Source organism: Hordeum vulgare, chromosome 2H, assembly GCF_904849725.1.
Source record: "Hordeum vulgare subsp. vulgare chromosome 2H, MorexV3_pseudomolecules_assembly, whole genome shotgun sequence".
In the NCBI taxonomy this organism is placed as follows: Eukaryota; Viridiplantae; Streptophyta; class Magnoliopsida; order Poales; family Poaceae; genus Hordeum; species Hordeum vulgare.
In genome coordinates, this window is record NC_058519.1 from 10,945,595 (window position 1) to 10,964,776 (window position 19,182).

A 19,182-nucleotide genomic window follows, 5' to 3' on the forward strand; every position below is an offset into this window, starting at 1 on the left:
CAAGATCATCACCAACCTCCGGAGCGCCGTCACGCTGCCGGAGAACTCTTCTACCTCTCCGTCTCTCTTGCTGGATCAAGAAGGCCGAGATCATCGTCGAGCTGTACGTGTGCTGAACGCGGAGGTGCCGTCCGTTCGGTACTAGATCGTGGGACTGATCGCGGGATTGTTCGCGGGGCGGAAAGAGGGACGTGAGGACGTTCCACTACATCAACCGCGTTCTCTAACGCTTCTGCTGTGCGATCTACAAGGGTACGTAGATCACTCATCCCCTCTCGTAGATGGACATCACCATGATAGGTCTTCGTGCGCGTAGGAAAATTTTTGTTTCCCATGCGACGTTCCCCAACAACCACCTCCGCGGTGTCCGGAAGCCTCGGCACCCTCACTGGCCCACGCGACCGCCACCAAACAAGGATCGGGTCAACGACGGGCTGGCTCCTCACCAACCTACGCCCCCCGGAAGGTAGCACCTCTCAATACCAGCCGGGCGGAGCCCAGTCCCGGACAGGGCCCCTCTGATCAAGCAGGTGTCCTCCGCCGAGTCGACGACGAGGATGCGGGATAGGCTTCGTAAAATGAACTAAAAAAATAAACTAGTGCTATTAATCTTCTTGCTAAAAATAAACTATTAACACTTAAGCATATACAATAGCAAAATTAAACTATTAACACTTAAGCATATACAATAGCAAAATTAAGCAATAATCTAAGAAACACTATTAACACTTAAGCATATACACTATACAATAGCAAAATTAAATGACAAAAAAAATATTTCTTCTTCTTGTAACCCTAAACTAATTTTTCCTCTTCTTCTATTTCTCCTCTTCTTCTACTTCTTCTTCTACTTCTACTTCTCCTCTTCTTCTACTACTTCTCCTCTTCTCTTCTTCTACTTCTCCTCTCCTCCTCTTCTAGATTTTTCTCTTCTTCTACTTCTCCTCTTCTTCTATTTTTCCTCTTCTTCTCCTCTCCTCCTCTTCTTATTCTCCTTTTTCTTCTTTTCTTCTCCTCCTCTTCTTATTTTCCTTTTTCTGAATTCTAAATATTACTAACCCTAATAATCTAGCACAAACCTAATAACAATAGGAATTAAATGACAAAAAAAATCTTTTTCTTTCTTTCTTCCCTTTTTCTTCCTTTCTTCTCCTTTTTCTTCCTTTCTTCTCATTTTTCTTCCTTTCTTCCCTTTTTCTTCTTTTCTTCTCCTTTTTCTTCTTTTCTTCTCCTTCCCTTTTTCTTCCTTTCTTCTCCTTTTTCTTCCTTTCTTCTCCTTTTTCTTCTTTTCTTCTCCTTTTTTCTTCTTTTCTTCTACTGGCAGGAGTGTTGGGGAGGAGGGGGCGGGGGGTTTACCGGCCGGAGGTGTCGACGGCGCGCGGCGAGGAGGACGGCACGGCGCGCGGCGAGGAGGACGGCGGCGTGCGGCGAGGAGGACGGCAAGCGGCGGCGAGCAGGACGGCGGGCAGCCTGACGGCGTCGTCGAGTTCGTCGTTGTGCCGCGCCGGGCAGGAGAACGAGGAAGGAGAGAAGGAAATGCGATTTGGGTTGGAAATTTTCTAACTCCCGCTTATATAGGTGGATCTTTAGTCCCGGTTCGGGGCTCGATCCGGGACTAAAGAGCCCCTTTAGTACAGGGTGGAGCCACGACCCGGGACTAAAGGCCTCTTTTCGGGCAGACCAGAAGGCGGGAAGCAGGGGATCTTTAGTCCCGGTTGGAGCCACGCACCGGGACTAAAGCCCCTCCTCGGCTGCACGATAAGTTTAGTCCCACCTCGCCCAGCGAGGGGGACTAACTCTTGTTTATAAGCCCCGTCGCAGCTTCTCCATCGAGCTCCTCTCTAAAGCAGGCTTACGGGCCTAAACTAACTGAAAATTGAAACTATATTCGAAATTATGGAGAAAATTCAACCTGAATTCAAAGTGAGTTTCAAAGTGAGTTCACTTTGAATTTAGGTTGAATTTTCTCTATAAATTCTCATATAGTTTCAATTTTTTTCTATTTTCATAATTAATAATTTTGACTATCCAAACTATATATATTTTGTTATTTTCAACTAAAAACTATGTTTATTAAAAATTCTTTTTTCATATTTGAGATTTTCTCTACAAATTCTCATATAGTTTCAATTTTTTTCTATTTTCATAATTAATAATTTTGACTATCCAAACTATTATCTATTTTGTTATTTTCAATTAAAAACTATGTTTATTAAAAAAATGCATATTTGAGAATTTTACAAAACTATGATAATGAAAAGTGTTTGAAATTGAATAAATAATGCAAAACTATTTTCTATTTTCATAATTAATAATTTTGACTATCCAAACTATTATCTATTTTTTTATTTTCAATTAAAAACTATGTTTATTAAAAATTCTTTTTGCATATTTGAGAATTTAACAAAACTATGATAATGAAAAGTGTTTGAAATTGAATAAATAATGCAAAACTATTTTCTATTTTCATTATTAATAATTTTGACTATCCAAACTATTATCTATTTTGTTATTTTCAATTAAAAACTATGTTTATTAAAAATTCTTTTTGCATATTTGAGAATTTGACAAAACTATGATAATGAAAAGTGTTTGAAATTGAATAAATAGTGCAAAACTATTTTCTATTTTCAAAAGTAATTATTTTGACTATCCAAACTATTAACTATTTTGTTATTTTCAATTAAAAACTAAGTTTATTAAAATTATTTTTGCATATTTGATAATTTGACAAAACTATGATAATCAAAAGTGTTTGAAATTGAATAAATAATGCAAAACTATTTTCTATTTTCAGAAGTAATTATTTTGACTATCCAAACTATTAACTTATTTTGTTTGGGCTAGTTGACCCTGAAATTGAAAAGCACTTCAAATGAACTCTGAAAATGTTGAAAGTTGGCATGCTATCATCAATTCACCCACATAGCATGTGTTAAAAAGTTGAGAGGGCTACGACAAAAACTGGATGCACTTCGTGTACAAAACGGACAATCTCTCTCGAAGTATCAGCGTTCCGAACGAGAACTCATCTCTTACAAAGAGATTTCATTTTTTTGAACTTATTTGAACTCCATACTTTTTGTGTGTTCAAAATGCACCATTCAAAGGCACATCACAAAATTTCAACAATTTCTGACTTCATTTAGTATTCCTTGTGCATTTACTTTTTTTTGAGCTAGTTGACCCCGAAATTGAAAAGCACTACAAATGAACTCCGAAAATGTTGAAAGTTGGCATGCTATCATCATTTCACCCACATAACATGTGTTAAAAAGTTGAGAGGGCTACGACAAAAACTGGATGCACTTCGTGTACAAAACGGACAATCTCTCTCGAAGTATCAGCGTTTCGAACGAGAACTCATCTCTTACAAAGGGATTTCATTTTTTGAACTTATTTGAACTCCATAATTTTTGTGTGTTCAAAATGCACCATTCAAAGGCGCATCACAAAATTTCAACAATTTCTGACTTCATTTGGTATTCTTCGTGAATTTACTTAATTTTTTTGAGCTAGTTGACCCTGAAATTGAAAAGCACTACAAATGAACTCTGAAAATGTTGAAAGTTGGCATGCTATCATCATTTCACCCACATAGCATGTGTTAAAAAGTTGAGAGGGCTACGACAGAAACTGGATGCACTTCGTGTACAAAATGGACAATCTCTCTCGAAGTATTAGCGTTTTGAACGAGAACTCATCTCTTACAAAGGGATTTCATTTTTTTGAACTTATTTGAACTCCATACTTTTTGTGTGTTCAAAATGCACCATTCAAAGGCACATCACAAAATTTCAACAATTTCTGACTTCATTTGGTATTCTTCGTGCATTTACTTATTTATTTTTGAGCTAGTTGACCCTGAAATTGAAAAGCACTACAAATGAACTCTGAAAATGTTGAAAGTTGGCATTCTATCATCATTTCACCCACATAGCATGTGTTAAAAAGTTGAGAGGGCTACGACAAAAACTGGATGCACTTCGTGTACAAAAGGACAATCTCTCTCGAAGTATCAGCGTTCCGAACGAGAACTCATCTCTTACAAAGGGATTTCTTTTTTTTAACTTATTTGAACTCCATACTTTTTGTGTGTTCAAAATGCACCATTCAAAGGCGCATCACAAAATTTCAACAATTTCTGACTTCATTTTGTATTCTTCGTGAATTTACTTTTTTTTTTGAGCTAGTTGGCCCTGAAATTGAAAAGCACTACAAATGAACTCTGAAAATGTTGAAAGTTGGCATGCTATCATCATTTCACCCACATAGCATGTGTTAAAAAGTTGAGAGGGCTATGACAAAAACTGGATGCACTTCGTGTACAAAACGGATAATCTCTCTCGAAGTATCAGCGTTTCGAACGAGAACTCATCTCTTACAAAGGGATTTCATTTTTTTGAACTTATTTGAACTCCATACTTTTTGTGTGTTCAAAATGCACCATTCAAAGGCACATCACAAAATTTCAACAATTTCTGACTTCATTTGGTATTCTTCGTGCATTTACTTATTTATTTTTGAGCTAGTTGACCCTGAAATTGAAAAGCACTACAAATGAACTCTGAAAATGTTGAAAGTTGGCATTCTATCATCATTTCACCCACATAGCATGTGTTAAAAAGTTGAGAGGGCTACGACAAAAACTGGATGCACTTCGTGTACAAAACGGACAATCTCTCTCGAAGTATCAGCGTTTCGAACGACAACTCATCTCTTACAAAGGGATTTCATTTTTTGAACTTATTTGAACTCCATACTTTTTGTGTGTTCAAAATGCACCATTCAAAGGCACATCACAAAATTTCAACAATTTCTGACTTCATTTGGTATTCTTCGTGCATTTACTTTTTTTTTTTTGAGCTAGTTGACCCTGAAATTGAAAAGCACTACAAATGAACTCTGAAAATGTTGAAAGTTGGCATGCTATCATCATTTCGCCCACATAGCATGTGTTAAAAAGTTGAGAGGGCTACGACAAAAACTGGATGCACTTCGTGTACAAAACGGACAATCTCTCTCGAAGTATCAGCGTTTCGAACGAGAACTCATCTCTTACAAAGGGATTTCATTTTTTTTGAACTTATTTGAACTCCATACTTTTTGTGTGTTCAAAATGCACCATTCAAAGGCACATCACAAAATTTCAACAATGGTATATGGTGGACATTCTTCTTCTCTCATATATGGTGGACACTAGCTCACCTGATTTTTCAACCGTCGATGATGGTCGCTACTCCTACTTCCCCTAGTGCATAACCAATATCTAGCACAAGGAGAAGAAGGAGAAACGACCCCCACAGCAACAGTCGACATTCTTCTTCTCTCATGTATGGTGGACACTCCCTCACCTGATTTTTCGACCGTCGATGATGGTTGCTACTCCTTCCCCTAGTGCATAACAAATATCTAGCACAAAGAGAAGAAGGAGAAGCAACCGCCACAACAACAATCGGCATTCTTCTTCTCTCATGTATGGTGGACACTCCCTCACCTGATTTTTTGACCGTCGATGATGGTCGCTATTCCTTCTTTCCCTAATGCATAACAAATATCTAGCACAAGGAGAAGAAGGAAAAGCGACCCCCACAACAAAAGTGGTTCCGCGGCACGCCACGTGGTTCCGCTGCATGCCACGTGGTTCCGCTGCACGCCACGTGGGACTAATGGTCTTTCATTTTTAAATGACTGTTTTAATCAAAAACAGATCTGTTACAAAAGGGATTTCATTTTTTGAACTTATTTGAACTAAAGACTTTTTGTATATATGTGTGGTTGAAATGCATGATACCATGAAGTTAGAAAGGGCTAAACCATTCAAAAGTAGCAAATGAAGTTAGAAAGGGCTAAACCATTCAAATTTGGAAACTATAATGGCACAAACAGAAACTAGACATATATAAATTGGTCCAAGCAGTACATGATACTAGTCCAAACAGTACATAATAATAGCTATCATAGATATATATATTCGAGGTGACGCTGGCCATAGTTGACGACTCGAATCAGAATGTCCACCTTATTCGAGGTGACGTTGGCCATAGTTGACGACTCGAATCTTGCGGTACAACTCGTATGAAACGTATGCGTCTTTTGTTGCATACTCAATGTTGATACGATCAAGTGGGGCCTTCTCCCAAAGTTTGTGCTGAGACTTTGGGAAATTGGTCTTCATATCACCATATTCCTCGTCGATCAAGGCAACTGCCATATGAGCCATCGAAGTCCTGACATGTCGAAGCCTGAATACCGTTTGGAGATCAATGAGGCAACTAGTTGGTATCTCAAGACCGAAGCTGTACCTCATCTTCAGCTTGTCGTTCGTTATGTCAACGGTAGCAAAAGTGATGCCGCTGCGAAGGAAGTCCATGAGTTCTGGACAATGCTTGTCACTACTGCAACAGAAACAAATTAAAATGGAACAAATAGTACATACTGCTGCAATAAGGAAACATGTTTCACTACAACTAAAGAGAAAATTATCTTTAGGATTCAAATAGAACATATGCAATGGAACCTAGAGAGATCACTATAGCTATCCAATGGAACCTAGAGAGATCACTAGCTATATGCAATTTTCATGACTATGACATATCATATTGCTATCCAATGGAACCTAGAGAGATCACTAGCTATATGCAATTTTCATACCCTTGGATCAAAGAACACTGCATAAAATTGTATCACTACAACTATGATTTCAATGGAACATATTGAACCAATCAGATTTTTCAGATTGTGGAACACTATTCCAATCAGATTGTGTTCCCTTCAACTAATCAAAATTGTTTCACTACAACTATTTGAAGCGAACCAACTATGATTCCAATGGAACATATTAAACACTAGTTGATTATAATACGATTTTTCAGATTATGGAACACTATTCCAATCAGATTGTGTTCCCCTTCAACTAATCAAAATTGTTTCACTACAACTATTTGAAGGGAACCAACTATGATTGAAACAAATAAACTTACAATGTCATTACCTTGGATCAAAGAAAGCCTCAAAACTTACCTCGCCCATTGGAAGATCAAGACATGGTGTGCGAAGCATAGTTGGATGACGGTAACACCGCATTGATCGGCCGTGTACTCCAGATCAAGCCCCAAGAACTTCTCATGATCCATTGCGGCGTCAAGCCATCGTTCCTTCAACTGTTCAAGAAAATACGGCATCTCCCTGCTCTCGTTCGTGTACACGACATCGAGCTTGGTCTTGCCATGTGCGAGCACCTCTCCAAAGCGATTTGGCATGGTGGAAGAAGAGAAGGTAAGAAGAGAGGAGAAGAACAGAGCGAGAGCGAGAGAGAAGAAGAAACAGAGAAATGGCGACTCTGCTTCGGTTCGTGCTTTTCATCGCCCGAAACGACGCGGGATGCAAACCGTTTGGGCCTTTAGTCCCGGGTTGAGCCACCAACCGGGACTAAAGAGGTATACCAACGGTTGCCACCACTACGGCAGGCCACGTATTAGGCCTTTAGTCCCGGGTTGAGCCACCAACCGAGACTAAAGGGGGATACGAACGGTTGCCACCACCACTGCCCGCCGCGTAGCCCTTTAGTCCCGGTTTGGGACACGAACCGGGACTAAAGGCTCCTTACGGGCCGGGACTAAAGCGTCGAGGGAGGCATTGAGAATTGGGGCGACGTGGCCGGGCCTTTAGTCCCGGCCCAGAGGCAAGCAGGGACTAAAGGGTCCCGGCCAAAGGCCCGTTTTCCACTAATGATTTGTTTATTGAAAAGTAAGAAACTCTTTCAAATTTGAATAAATATGTAAATAAATATATCAATATTCATAATATCAACTCGGTATCATTGGATTCATCATGAAATAAATTTTCACATTTTATTTGTTTAGTACACCCTTCATAACTTAATACAAGATACTTTTTGACATTGTCTATGTGAAAAAGTCTTATATTAAGTTAGAGAGATAGTATTGTGAATGTTGATATTTTTTACTCTGAACTTGGTCAAAGTACAAGAAATTTGAATTTTCAAACACTTAACATTTTGAAGTTGAGGGAATATTTGGTTTGGTGAGTTGGCGAGATGATGAAGTGTTTTTTTTCTTTATTTAATGTGGTGTTTTGGTTGGTCTTCCATGGTGTGATTATGTGTTATCTGCTAATTAATCCATATTAATATGAGGAAATTTTCTGCATTATTAACTATATATACTATATTGGTGCTACAATATTGCATGTTGGCACTACTTTTCTCTAGCTAGGTGGTGAAACGATGTACTGATTTGATAGGTTTTTGTTGGTCCGTTGCTACCAATTGATTTGAGTAATCGTCGATCCAGCCAAAATGTGAACCAAATTTAAAATTGTATACATCAATCAAATGTTGGAGCTTCAAAATTAGGAAGCATCTGAACTAAAAGAATTGAATGAGAATACTCATTAAGAGATTGTTGATCCGATCAAAATCGGGGGACCCAATTCTAAATTTCAATTAATTGTGAAGATTTAAAAATTGGGAAGCATAGTGTATTGTACAAAAAAATAAACGAGTGAGTTTTGAGAAATTGCTGACCCTATCAAAATTGGGTCACCAAAGTCCAATTGAAGAGCTCAATTGATTGTGAGGCCTCCAATCCTAGAGAGCTTAGGAAGCATAGTGTATTGTATACAAAAATAAGAGAAGTTTGACAAATTGTTGACCTGGTCAATATTAGGTGACCAAATTTCAATTGGAGACCTCAATTGATTGTGTGGTTTTCAATCCTACGAAGACTAGTGATATAGTATATTGCTACAAAACAAAGACGACATGTGGAATAAACTTTCAGATATGTGCAGTCAGGTTATTCTGAATGATGAACCTGCCAAAGTGAAATGGTTGTTGACCAATTCTGGCACATTTTCAGTTAAATCTCTTTATCAATACATTATAGTTAGGAGAGTTGATTTCCCTTTTAAGTTACTCTGGGAAATGAATATGCATTTAAAGATTAAAGTTTTTGTCTAGTTAGTGATCAAAGGAAGGATCCTTACCAAAGACAATTCAAGTAAAAGAGGGTGGTCTGGCAACAACAAATGTGAGTTTTGTGATGCCCAGCAAAGTACCGATCATTTACTTTTTACTTTCTCGATGTCCAGTTTCCTTTGGAATGTTGGGGGGGGGGATCTTTGTCAGAATATAGAGATCTTACTGATGTAATTTTTTACTGTCTGCTCTTTGCTGGATTCTTGGTCTGTTCTGCAGAAAAAGGGGTGTTAAACAAGTTTATGGAGGTGACTAAGCGATGGGCTAAAATCGTGCGTGATGTGTACAGCACGACTCGTTCATGGTTGGGGGCCGGCGGTGAGAAGAATTGGATGATGCAAACAACTTTTTTTCATAATAGAGAACAATATGATGTAAGTATCATAAGATGCCAGCTTCGGTGATGCATCACGAGGTTGTAATCTTTACCTACTAATAAAGCAATTAGTGCTTCTGTCGTTCGTCATTAACATTGTCCTTAAAGTTGATGAAAATTACCCACCAATGCCATTAATAAGTGAAAAACGATTCGGTTCTCTTCCTTAAATCGCCGCCGCTAGCTTCTAGTTCATCAAACTTTATGCCATTACACTACACAAGGGCACTAGCGAGCCTGATGGCTACGCCGTGTGTATCTCGTCCGGGACACCTGGGTTCGACCCCAGGTATTTCCCACTTTTTCTCCATCTCGCAAAATGTTATTTATTTTTTATGATGACCAACTTCTCAGGGTTGATTGCTGATGCCAGTGGCGGCACAACGTCAATGCTGCACTATGGGGTTTCTGGAGGTGAACCACACTATGATGGCAACATGGCTGAGGGGGTGAAAGAATTGGGAGCTGGAACTGAAGAAGACGGGCCTGTGGGTGATTCAGATCAGCACTCAGTTGATGGTGGCATGGTTGAGGAAGGAGAGATTGAGGGTGACATGCAGGCTCTGGATGTGGATGAATCTGATGATTCGGAGCTCGAAGTTGTAGGTGATGAGGAACTGGAAGAGGATTTTGCTAACATAGTGTTGGAGGAGAATGAATCATCTGGCCAGGGCTTACGGTGTCTGAATTTGCTTTCAACACCTAAAACTAAGGGAACTAGTGATCTTGTACTAAACAAGGAAGGTTCTATCAAGGATGATGCACTAAAGCATGTTACCAGGGCGCATGCAGCCTTTTTCAAACCTCAAAATATTTTATAGATTAAAGTATTGTTAAAAATATTCATATCTTTCAAACCTTTAACATGTTATTTTTTTCACAAAGGCCATCTCGCAAAATTGTCGGTTAATTATCACCTTAACCCGTTGTCAATATCATCTATAAGTGATAAAAAAATATTCATGATTTTAAATATGTTCATGATTTTTAGAAAATGTTATAATTTCTAAATTATTCATGATTTCATGAATTAAGAGTGATAATGTATCTCAGTGATGCTATATGGTCATCTTCATTGGAAATTATAAAAAAAAAACGTCGCAATGCACGGGCCTTTTGCTAGTAGAGAACAATATGATGTATGACTTCTTTTTCATAATGAAAATAAGGCTGTGCGGCCCTTTTATCTTTACCTATTAATAAAGCACCTATTGCTTCAATGGTCCGTCATCATACTTTTGCAAAAAACTCCCTGTGGTTTCTGATAATTGAACCCGCGGTCCACACGTAACAGTGAATCTCGAGAAAAATGCTTCGCGATGGCCCGACCGCACGCGAGCGAGAGCACACCCTACCCCGAGCCGTTCCCTCGCCGCCGCCGCCACACCTCATCCCGCTCGCGCCGTCGCCGCCACACCTCATCCCGCTCGCCGCCTCCGCCGCCACACCTCATCCCGCTCGCCGCCTCCGCCGGATTGGGACACGGACTGCGCGCATCGATGGACGACGGAGGCGGCGGTGGGCGAGAGAGGAGGGAGGCCGCCGCTGCACTGCTGCGCCGACGCGGATACCGACGCCGCGTCGTCCGTGGCCATGGCCGCCGCCGCCGACGACACCGCGTTGCCCATCCTCACTCCGTCGTGGCGCCGGCCGGAGAAGAGGCCCATCGCGGCGCGTGGCGGCCGGCCGCATCGCCCGTGGCTCCGTCAAGCGCGCGCGCACGTACGCCCGGCCAAGGCGGCAAAGGGGGATCGCTCGTGTCTTGGCGGGGATCGCTCGTGCCGTGGCGTGCTCATGCTTCGAGTGCTAAAGCATATGCTTTCTGGCCCAAAAGGGTCTTCCGGCAACAGCTCTGATGGGTCTCAGGATTTGATTGTGGCGGTGTGCCTTCCCAGAGGCATCAAAGGAATGGAAAAATTGAAGACACTATCGCATGTTGAAGCTCCCGGCAAGGTTAATGATTTAACTGATGTTGGTCGTCTGTTGCAGCTGAGTAAACTGGGTGTGATTCTTTCGGCTGAGAAAGGTGGCTTGGGTGTTCTATTCCAACAGATTGAGAAATTACACGGTTGCCTGCGCTCCTTGTCAATCCAGATGAACAAACCACCCAAAGCAGAGGATACTCTTCCATTAGCTTCACCTCCAAAACTTCTTCAGAGCCTGAACATTAGTGGCATTAGAAGTGGGCTCCTTTTGTGGATTGCAGAGCTTGATCAACTTACCAAGTTAACATTGAGCGAGACTTACCTGGGGGAAGACTATATACACATCCTTGGCAAGCTTGCATCTATGCGTTGCCTCAGGCTTCGGCGCAATACCTATGCCGGAAGCGGGCTCACATTCAATGATGGAGAGTTCAAGAGCCTCAAGTCGTTGGTAGTTGATGACGGTGTCATAGTTAACATTACCTTCGAAACTGGGACAGTTCCCAACCTTGAGAGGATTGTTTGGTACAAAAATATTGTTATAATTAAATCATGTGCTAACATTTGCTCTATCTGGTTTATCCTCGTGAGATCAAATTTTATGATTTATCGGTCATGTTATCGTGGATCCTAGAGCAAAATTTATCTTATCCTCTGTAGTTGGTCGCCCACACTGGATAGTTTAACCAGATTTTCTGATTGCATGTCTTGATTGGATGTGTACAGGAACCTGTAGGAAAACTTCAATCGGAGCAAGAGTCGCACCACGGAGATCTTCTTCCTGTGTAGCTTGACAACTTCAGTAAGACTAGAATTGATGCGGTTGCCTTGAGTAAGCATGCTCATGTACACGGCAAGAGGCAGTATGTTTGTCAGGAGCCCGGGTGTGGGAAAGGTATATCCGACAAAAAGGGGATAGATTTAACATTACACCTTTACTGGTACATTAATGTTAGTGAACTTTCTTGTTTACTAGCCTTGACAGATTTTTCAGTAATTTTAGACTCATACCTGAAATGTTCATAAAAGCTTTTTTTCTCTATCTTTTTTATTTAAGAGGACCTTTCTCTTTTTGCATATTATTAGCGGATTTAAGGCCCAATGATGTGAATACATATAATACCTTTGGTTATGTGTCAGCAAAGATTCAGTTAAATGATCAATTCACTAATTAATCAATCAGTAAAGACTCAGTTGTTTAATCCTACTAGATAGATACTCCATGCATCCAATCAATTGTCAGTGTTAATGGATTGATCCAGTACATTCATTCATTCAAATAATTTAGTCCTACCCGAGAAATTTAAGATCACATATGTATCGAAGTCTTGATCTTTTTTTTCTCGTCCATGTGCAAATGGTGCTGAGGAATAAACAATGATCATGTTTAACCGGATTAGATGTATTTTTGGTCTTCACCTAAGCTCTAGGGGTGGGCCAACAATCATTACAGGTTGGTCGACATGAGTCAGGGACCTGACATGTTCGAGAAGATGCAATCCGATGGCCGCAGGTGTCATGTCTTCTTCGACCTTATTTGTTATGTGAACGGTGAGGAATTCTCTGTTCTGTGTTCGTTGGATTTCCATTTGCTTAACTTTTTTTATTTAGCTATTCCGTGCTTGCTGAAATTCTCATATGATGTGACCTGGTATTATATGTGCACAAGTTTTGTTTACAACATCCTTTAGACTGGTTTTGTCTGATAGAATTGGGTGAAAGCAGAATTGCTATTTGTTAGCTATGACCTATGAGTCTGAAATCTAAAGGCATATGCTCTTATAATTTGGTACGGAGGGTGTTGTTTCGATCGTAAGTAATGGATCATATATGATGGTAGGCAACCCAGGTTGAAACCTTAATAAGGGCACTAAGATGTAAGAACATCCTGCAAGTGTTATGAGTATATATTTCAGCTGCATATAGCATGTTGTTTTGTCTGAAGTAAGCTGTTCTTAATGGGGTGTGAGAAGTGAAAACACGGATATTCTGTGTCAAAGGAAGAGTTTTGGGTATACCAATGTGCTCAGAACTTGCTATTCATATGAGAATCTTCTTTCTGCTGTGCTATCTGTTTGCTGCAAATGACATCAAACCGCATATCTAATATGCGTCATGGTTACAGGTACACAAGATCTTAGTCATGCCCTTCCTGCCGCGGAAGCTTGAAGAGAGTCCAGTCCAGAGACCTGTGGGTGCTCACGGGCGACGACGATGTGATCGACCCCGTGACCCTGGAGAAGGAGAACGTGAGGCACTTCCACAGCTTCATCGACAGTCTGCCCCTCATCGTCCCCGACAACCTTCTGCTGGTCTACCTGCATCTGATAGAAATTTGCATTTTTAACTTTAACATAGATGTTTAGTAAAATCAGATATAAAAACTGGTGCACAATGACATATGAATCGGTTATGCTTTTTTTTACCCGGTGCAACGCACGGGCATTTGTGCTAGTCGAAAAATAAAGGAACAAAATAGCAGACTCTCTGCCCTTGTCGTCCTAGACCGACGGGTTCATCAGCTCCTCGTCGGCGACGAGCCTGGCGAGCACATCCGGCCGGGCGAGGCACACCTGCAGCTCCATGCCCCCTCTTCCTCCGCCAACATCATGTCTGCCCTCATAAACCGTGACATACCCGTCCATCTTGTTCCCGCCGCCGCTCCGGACGGCCACCGGCCTGCCCCACCCGAAGTCGTTGCCGTACACGTCGAACCGCGGCGAGCCGGTGACCACCACCGCCTCGGGAGGAAAACGGCCGGCCAAGGGCTTGAAGCTGGGGTTTCCATGCCACGCCGCGAGCTTCTCCCTCAGGCCCGCCTCGTCCACCGTAGCCACGGCCCTGTTCAGAAGTGAAGCCGCCCATCCCAGCCGGTCGTCGCCCAGAATCTCGCCGACTGCGGCCTTGCCGGCGGCGCTCGACACCGCGTTGCCCACGTAAACCGGCGGCATGCCCTTCAGGCGTGTCCGGCACCCGACGGCGAGCAAGCACGTCGTCTCCTGGTTCGGCGCGAGCTCCCGTGCCCGACACGTGGCCCGCCACAGGTGCGCGAGCACCGCCTGCAACGAGGAGATGGTGGTGGTGCCGGCCGCCATCTCAGCGTTCGCTTTCGCCTTGAGCTTCTTCACGCTCTCCGGGGTGAAATGGATCGAGCATTCATGCACTGCCGGCGGGGACTCGGACCGCCTGCCGATGTCCTCCACCTTGGCAAAGGGGAGAGGGACCGGCACGGTGCAGCCCTCGATGAACCACCTCTTGGCCTTGGGTGGGGGAACCGTGGGGATGTCTCTGTTGCCGGAGCCGCCGTGGCGGCTGATCTCCGACCATGCGTTGAGCAGATCCCAGAACGTGGTCCCATCGGTGGCGGCATGGTTGAGCGACATGGCGATGAAGAGGCCATCGGCGAGCTCGGTGACCTGCGCGGCCAGGATCGGCAGGCTGGGGTCCACGACGGCGTCGGCGCAGACCATTCCGTTGAGAGGGAAGAAGGACCAGACCACACGCGGGATGAAAACCGTGCCGGTGATGTCAGCAACGGTGACCCCGGGTGCCACGGCGTGGACGAACTCGGCGCCTTCGTCACCGCAGCGGAGCGAGATCGTCAGGCCCGGTAGCTTCCCGTCGCCGTCTTTGGCCACCGGTGCGACGGCGAAGCGGCCGGCGAGTGGGTAGAAGCGGCCCAAGGCGCGTGCAAAGGACGACGCAAGGTGTTCGACGGCGTGCACGCTGGCCGGAGGCTTGGGCAGGAGGACGCCTTTCTGGGCGTAGTCCACGGGGAGCTGCTGCAGGTCCCATGGCGTCAGGTGGACGGTCTCAGGCTCCGGCGGCCGTGAGCCCTTTTGATGCTCCGGCTTGACCATGCGCCGGGAGATGATGTCGACAGCGCCGCCTTCCATTTTGATCGCCGGATGAGCAGTGGCCACTAGCGAGAATGTGAGCTTGAGCTCTACCGTGTGTGGGTTGGGGTTATACCGTACTGTATATCTGTATTAAAACATGTCTAGCAGATTTATAGTAAGCGTCTGGTCACCGAGGAGGACTCTCGCGTCCAGCGAAATCGGGATCGTCACCTCATGATCCCCGGGAGGGACAAGGCCGCCATGACGGAGTGGCACACATGCCTCCGGGAAGACGTCGTCGTCGCGAACGAGTTCTGAACGCAGACGAGGACGGAGCGAGTTGCACGTTGTCAGAACAAGTGTAAGCTCAAGGCACCGACGATTTCCCAGTTAGGTAACCCGAAAATAAACTGGGACTCGGACGATTCAGGGTGTAAGGACGTGTTTATTACGTCGTGAGATTACACCACAAATCACACGACGAAAGAGGAGTAGTAGTCTAGTGTATTTTTGTGAATTTGAATACGTTTTAGTCTCATAACAAATACCACAAATACGTGTTTATTACGTCGTGAGATTACACCACAAATACCGTACTGTATATCTGTATTAAACATGTCTAGCAGATTTATAGTAAGAGGATGATTGGATACGTTTTAGTCTCATGACTAAAAGTAGTGGGACTAAAACTTGCTAGCCTCATCCATGTTTGGATCCAAATACTAAAGAGACTAAAATTAAGTTAATGAATATTCATTATCCTTCAAATCCTCCAATCCAGAACTCGCATGTGTTAGAGGAGTTAAATGAGGAGAGAGAGGACTAATCCACATTTTAGTAGGGGTATCCCTGATTAATTTTTTTTAGTCTCAAGACTAGTTTTATTCCCTCTTTAGTCAGGGGTGCTTGGAACTTTAGCCTCTTAAAAAGACTACTTTTAGTCAGACTAAAATAAGTCCCTTGGATCCAAGCACCCTCTAAGCGTCTGGTCACCGAGGAGGACTCTCGCGTCCAGCGAAATCGGGATGGTCACCTCATGATCGCTGGACAAGGCCGTCATGACGGAGTGGCACACATGCTTCTCGGAGGATGTCGTCGCTGCGAACGAGTTCTGAACACAGACGAGGACGGAGCGAGTTGCACGTCGTCGGAACAAGTGTAAACTCAAGGCACCGACGATTTCCGAGTTAGGCAACCTGAAAATAAACTGGGACTCGGACGATTCACAGTGTAAGGGACACATTTATTACGTCGTGAGATTACACCACGAAGGAGTAGTAGTCTAGTGTATCTTTGTGAATTTGAATTTATTTATTAGTTTGTATTTGAATAAATGTTTGCCGATGAACTATTTTTATTGATTTTATTTTCTGTATATTTGAACACGGCCCCGAATTTATCTATTTTGATGGCCGTTCCTCGCGCACACAACCCGTTTTAGCACCGACAGGCGGAGCTCGCGGGCATGGTGGCCGAGGGGGCGTGACGGCTCACCGCCGCATTCTGAGTACTTCCTTAATGTGAAGCCCTAGAGTAGTTTAGAGTATGTTTATCTACTATGTTTATAATTTTGGGTGTTTGAATATATATTGGACTCCGGTGAAATATGATAACGCAAAGTTTAAATTTATATTATGCAATATTGTATGAAGGATCTGTTATGCCATGCCTTCTGCGGTACCGTAAATTTGTTTTACAGTCTCTCAAAATGAAATTTCTGGTATTACGATTTACAAGATCTGCTAGAGATGCTTTAAGGTCATGTTAGCTGTTTGTGGCAAGCATGCTTCATGGAGCAGGAACGTGCTTCAGTAAACCACACAAGAAAATTAGCATGAGCGTGTCCCAGCACAGCGGCAGGGATCTGGAGCACATGTATATACTAATATACAAAGCACATGAAAAATAAATAAGCAATTACTAGCACAGATCTGGAGCACATCAGCAGAATCGCCATGTGCTCGATCCGGCAAGTCCGGTCGTTCAAATCAGGGATGCCTCCACAAAGTTGGGGAATAGTGTCAGGCAAAGCACATGATACCAACATTGTATAGCTTTTTTAAAAAAAAAACTTTCAATTAGTTAAATCCATATTTATAGACCACATAATCTCTTCCTCTCTACCTAATAATAATAATAATAATAATAATAAATCACGGACTGTTTTTGGACGTCTGTCATCCAAATTATCTCCGAAGTTAACTAAAATTACCCTGCAATACCGAGTCATAAAAAACGTTTCACAGAAAAAAAATCTCCACATCGGGCCGGCCTATGTAGGAACCTCCTATATTGGGCTCTGCATGCTCGAAGAAGATGCAGCACACCAATTTTGACCGGCCCATGCACGGGCGCCTGTTCTTTTAGTTTTGTTTCTTATTTTTATTGTCGTTTTAATTTTTTTGTTCTACTTTAAATAATTTAGAACTTCAAATAATTTTTCAAATTTTAAGGAATTGGAAATTTTGAAACAACATATTAAAAAAAATGGTTTTGAATTCAAAAAGTGCTTCTGAGTCTTTGTGACAATATAAAAATCATGATTTTTATAAAATGTTTGTAAATTGTAAAAAATGTTCTTGATTTGAATTTTTTTTCCCATATTTGTAAAATTCATTATGAATAATCGAAGGTATGTAGTTAAACTGTAATGTTTTTGAGTCTTTGTGACAATATATCCGTGTGAATTTTGAAGAATTAACTGCCGAGGTGGATCGCAATATTATAGTATGTTTTCTAAAAATGTTTCTTGAAATTCAGAATAACTCTTTGAATTACCAAGTTTTTTGACAATCATGATATTTTCTTGAAAATGTGAACATTGCTTCAACTTGTGAACAAATTTAAAAGAAAACAAATCTTGCATTTATGCACAAAATTTTAATATGATCCGATGAGATGTCAACATAATGTGGTCATCATCATTGAAGATTGATTTATTTTTTCTTCCGTAGTTGTTGGAGTATAATGTTCGATCCTCTTTCATAGTTCGGACTTCTGGAGCAACTGGCTGGAGGATGAATTTAATATGGTATCAGAGCCAAGAAGTCTTGAATTCAAGACTCTGCCAACGTAATATTAAAAACAAAAGATTCTGTGGCCTACATCAATTTCACTTCTAAGGACTAAAATAGCCTAGACGTGAGGGGGTGTTGAAATATATTGCCCACATTTCTCCATCAGTTTTGACTGATGGATGAACTAGTTAGGTGCATAAACTTACAACCAAGAGGCCCAAGGTTCAAAACCAAGTAAACGCAATAAATAATTGCCGTTTTTGCTAGTGATGACTAAAAGCACATCACCGTCATCGTTCCTCTCTCGTGAGAGCCGGGCATAGTAGATAGTTTTGTGTTAAGACACAAGCATACCAAGAAATCAGTGTGATTGGTAGAGATTTAATTAGGAGTGTGGGCCCACCAGTGAAAATCAGGGGGGCAATTAGATGAGGCCATGGTCTCTTCCTGTAAAGTTTTGTATGAATCACCCTGTACATCTAGTAGTATTGCTCTCTTGCCTACCTACGTCCATGTCCAGCGTCAACGGCACAACGATTTATCGCCATATTTTCTGCAGTATGTACGTGCCATTCAGACTTGCGAGTGTCTTCGTTTTGTTTTGACGAGAAACCATCCAGATCCACGGCTCCTGCTTAAGAGATCTTCTTATTCAGGCATCCAAGCCAAGCCAACACAATGCAGGACAAAAAAGTGCAACCTAACGTCGGGCATCAGGATTATCACTAGTTTACCACAACATAGATACGGCGTTCAAAGGAAGAAGAAGATAAAGCATCGGAACCAGGCTCTCTGTCGGCGAGGGCATCCGGAGCGAGGCACACCTCCGCTCCGCCACCATCATCGTTGCCTTCCTAGACCAACGGGTTCATCACCTCTTCGTCGGCGACAAACCTGGCGAGAACCCGATTGCTTTTTATGTTTTTCGGCGGGGACTCTATTGCTTTTTAAAAACTTGTTTGGGGCTGATTGCTTTTACAAATATAAGGGACCCATCTGTCATAACTGGTCAATGGTCAACCTA

The 19,182-nt window shown here is 42.4% G+C and overlaps 2 protein-coding genes across 2 annotated transcripts; one reads left to right on the forward strand and one right to left on the reverse strand.

Annotated features, from left to right (window-relative positions):
• Window positions 1-9,766: 9,766 nt before the first annotated feature.
• LOC123424904 lies at window positions 9,767-13,733 on the forward strand. Its single transcript, XM_045108596.1, has 3 exons — window positions 9,767-10,121; window positions 10,672-12,853; window positions 13,428-13,733. The coding sequence occupies exons 1-2, from the start codon at window positions 9,767-9,769 to the stop codon at window positions 11,934-11,936; spliced, it is 1,620 nt and encodes a 539-aa protein (XP_044964531.1). The 3' UTR covers window positions 11,937-12,853; window positions 13,428-13,733.
• A 33-nt stretch (window positions 13,734-13,766) lies between these two features.
• LOC123429138 (uncharacterized acetyltransferase At3g50280-like) lies at window positions 13,767-15,262 on the reverse strand. The gene has a single exon (XM_045113200.1). It carries the CDS (start codon window positions 15,196-15,198, stop codon window positions 13,804-13,806), a length of 1,395 nt encoding a protein of 464 aa, XP_044969135.1. The 5' UTR covers window positions 15,199-15,262; the 3' UTR covers window positions 13,767-13,803.
• Window positions 15,263-19,182: the final 3,920 nt, after the last annotated feature.

What these genes read in the sequence shown, in the direction of transcription:
- LOC123424904 (XM_045108596.1), top strand. Translation starts at nt 9,767, where the DNA reads ATGCTGCACTATGGGGTTTCTGGAGGTGAACCACACTATGATGGCAAC. An exon ending in TCTTGTACTAAACAAGGAAG is followed by an intron (nt 10,122 to 10,671) that starts GTTCTATCAAGG and finishes CACACGTAACAG; the next exon opens with TGAATCTCGAGAAAAATGCT.
- LOC123429138 (XM_045113200.1), bottom strand. Translation starts at nt 15,198, where the DNA reads ATGGAAGGCGGCGCTGTCGACATCATCTCCCGGCGCATGGTCAAGCCG.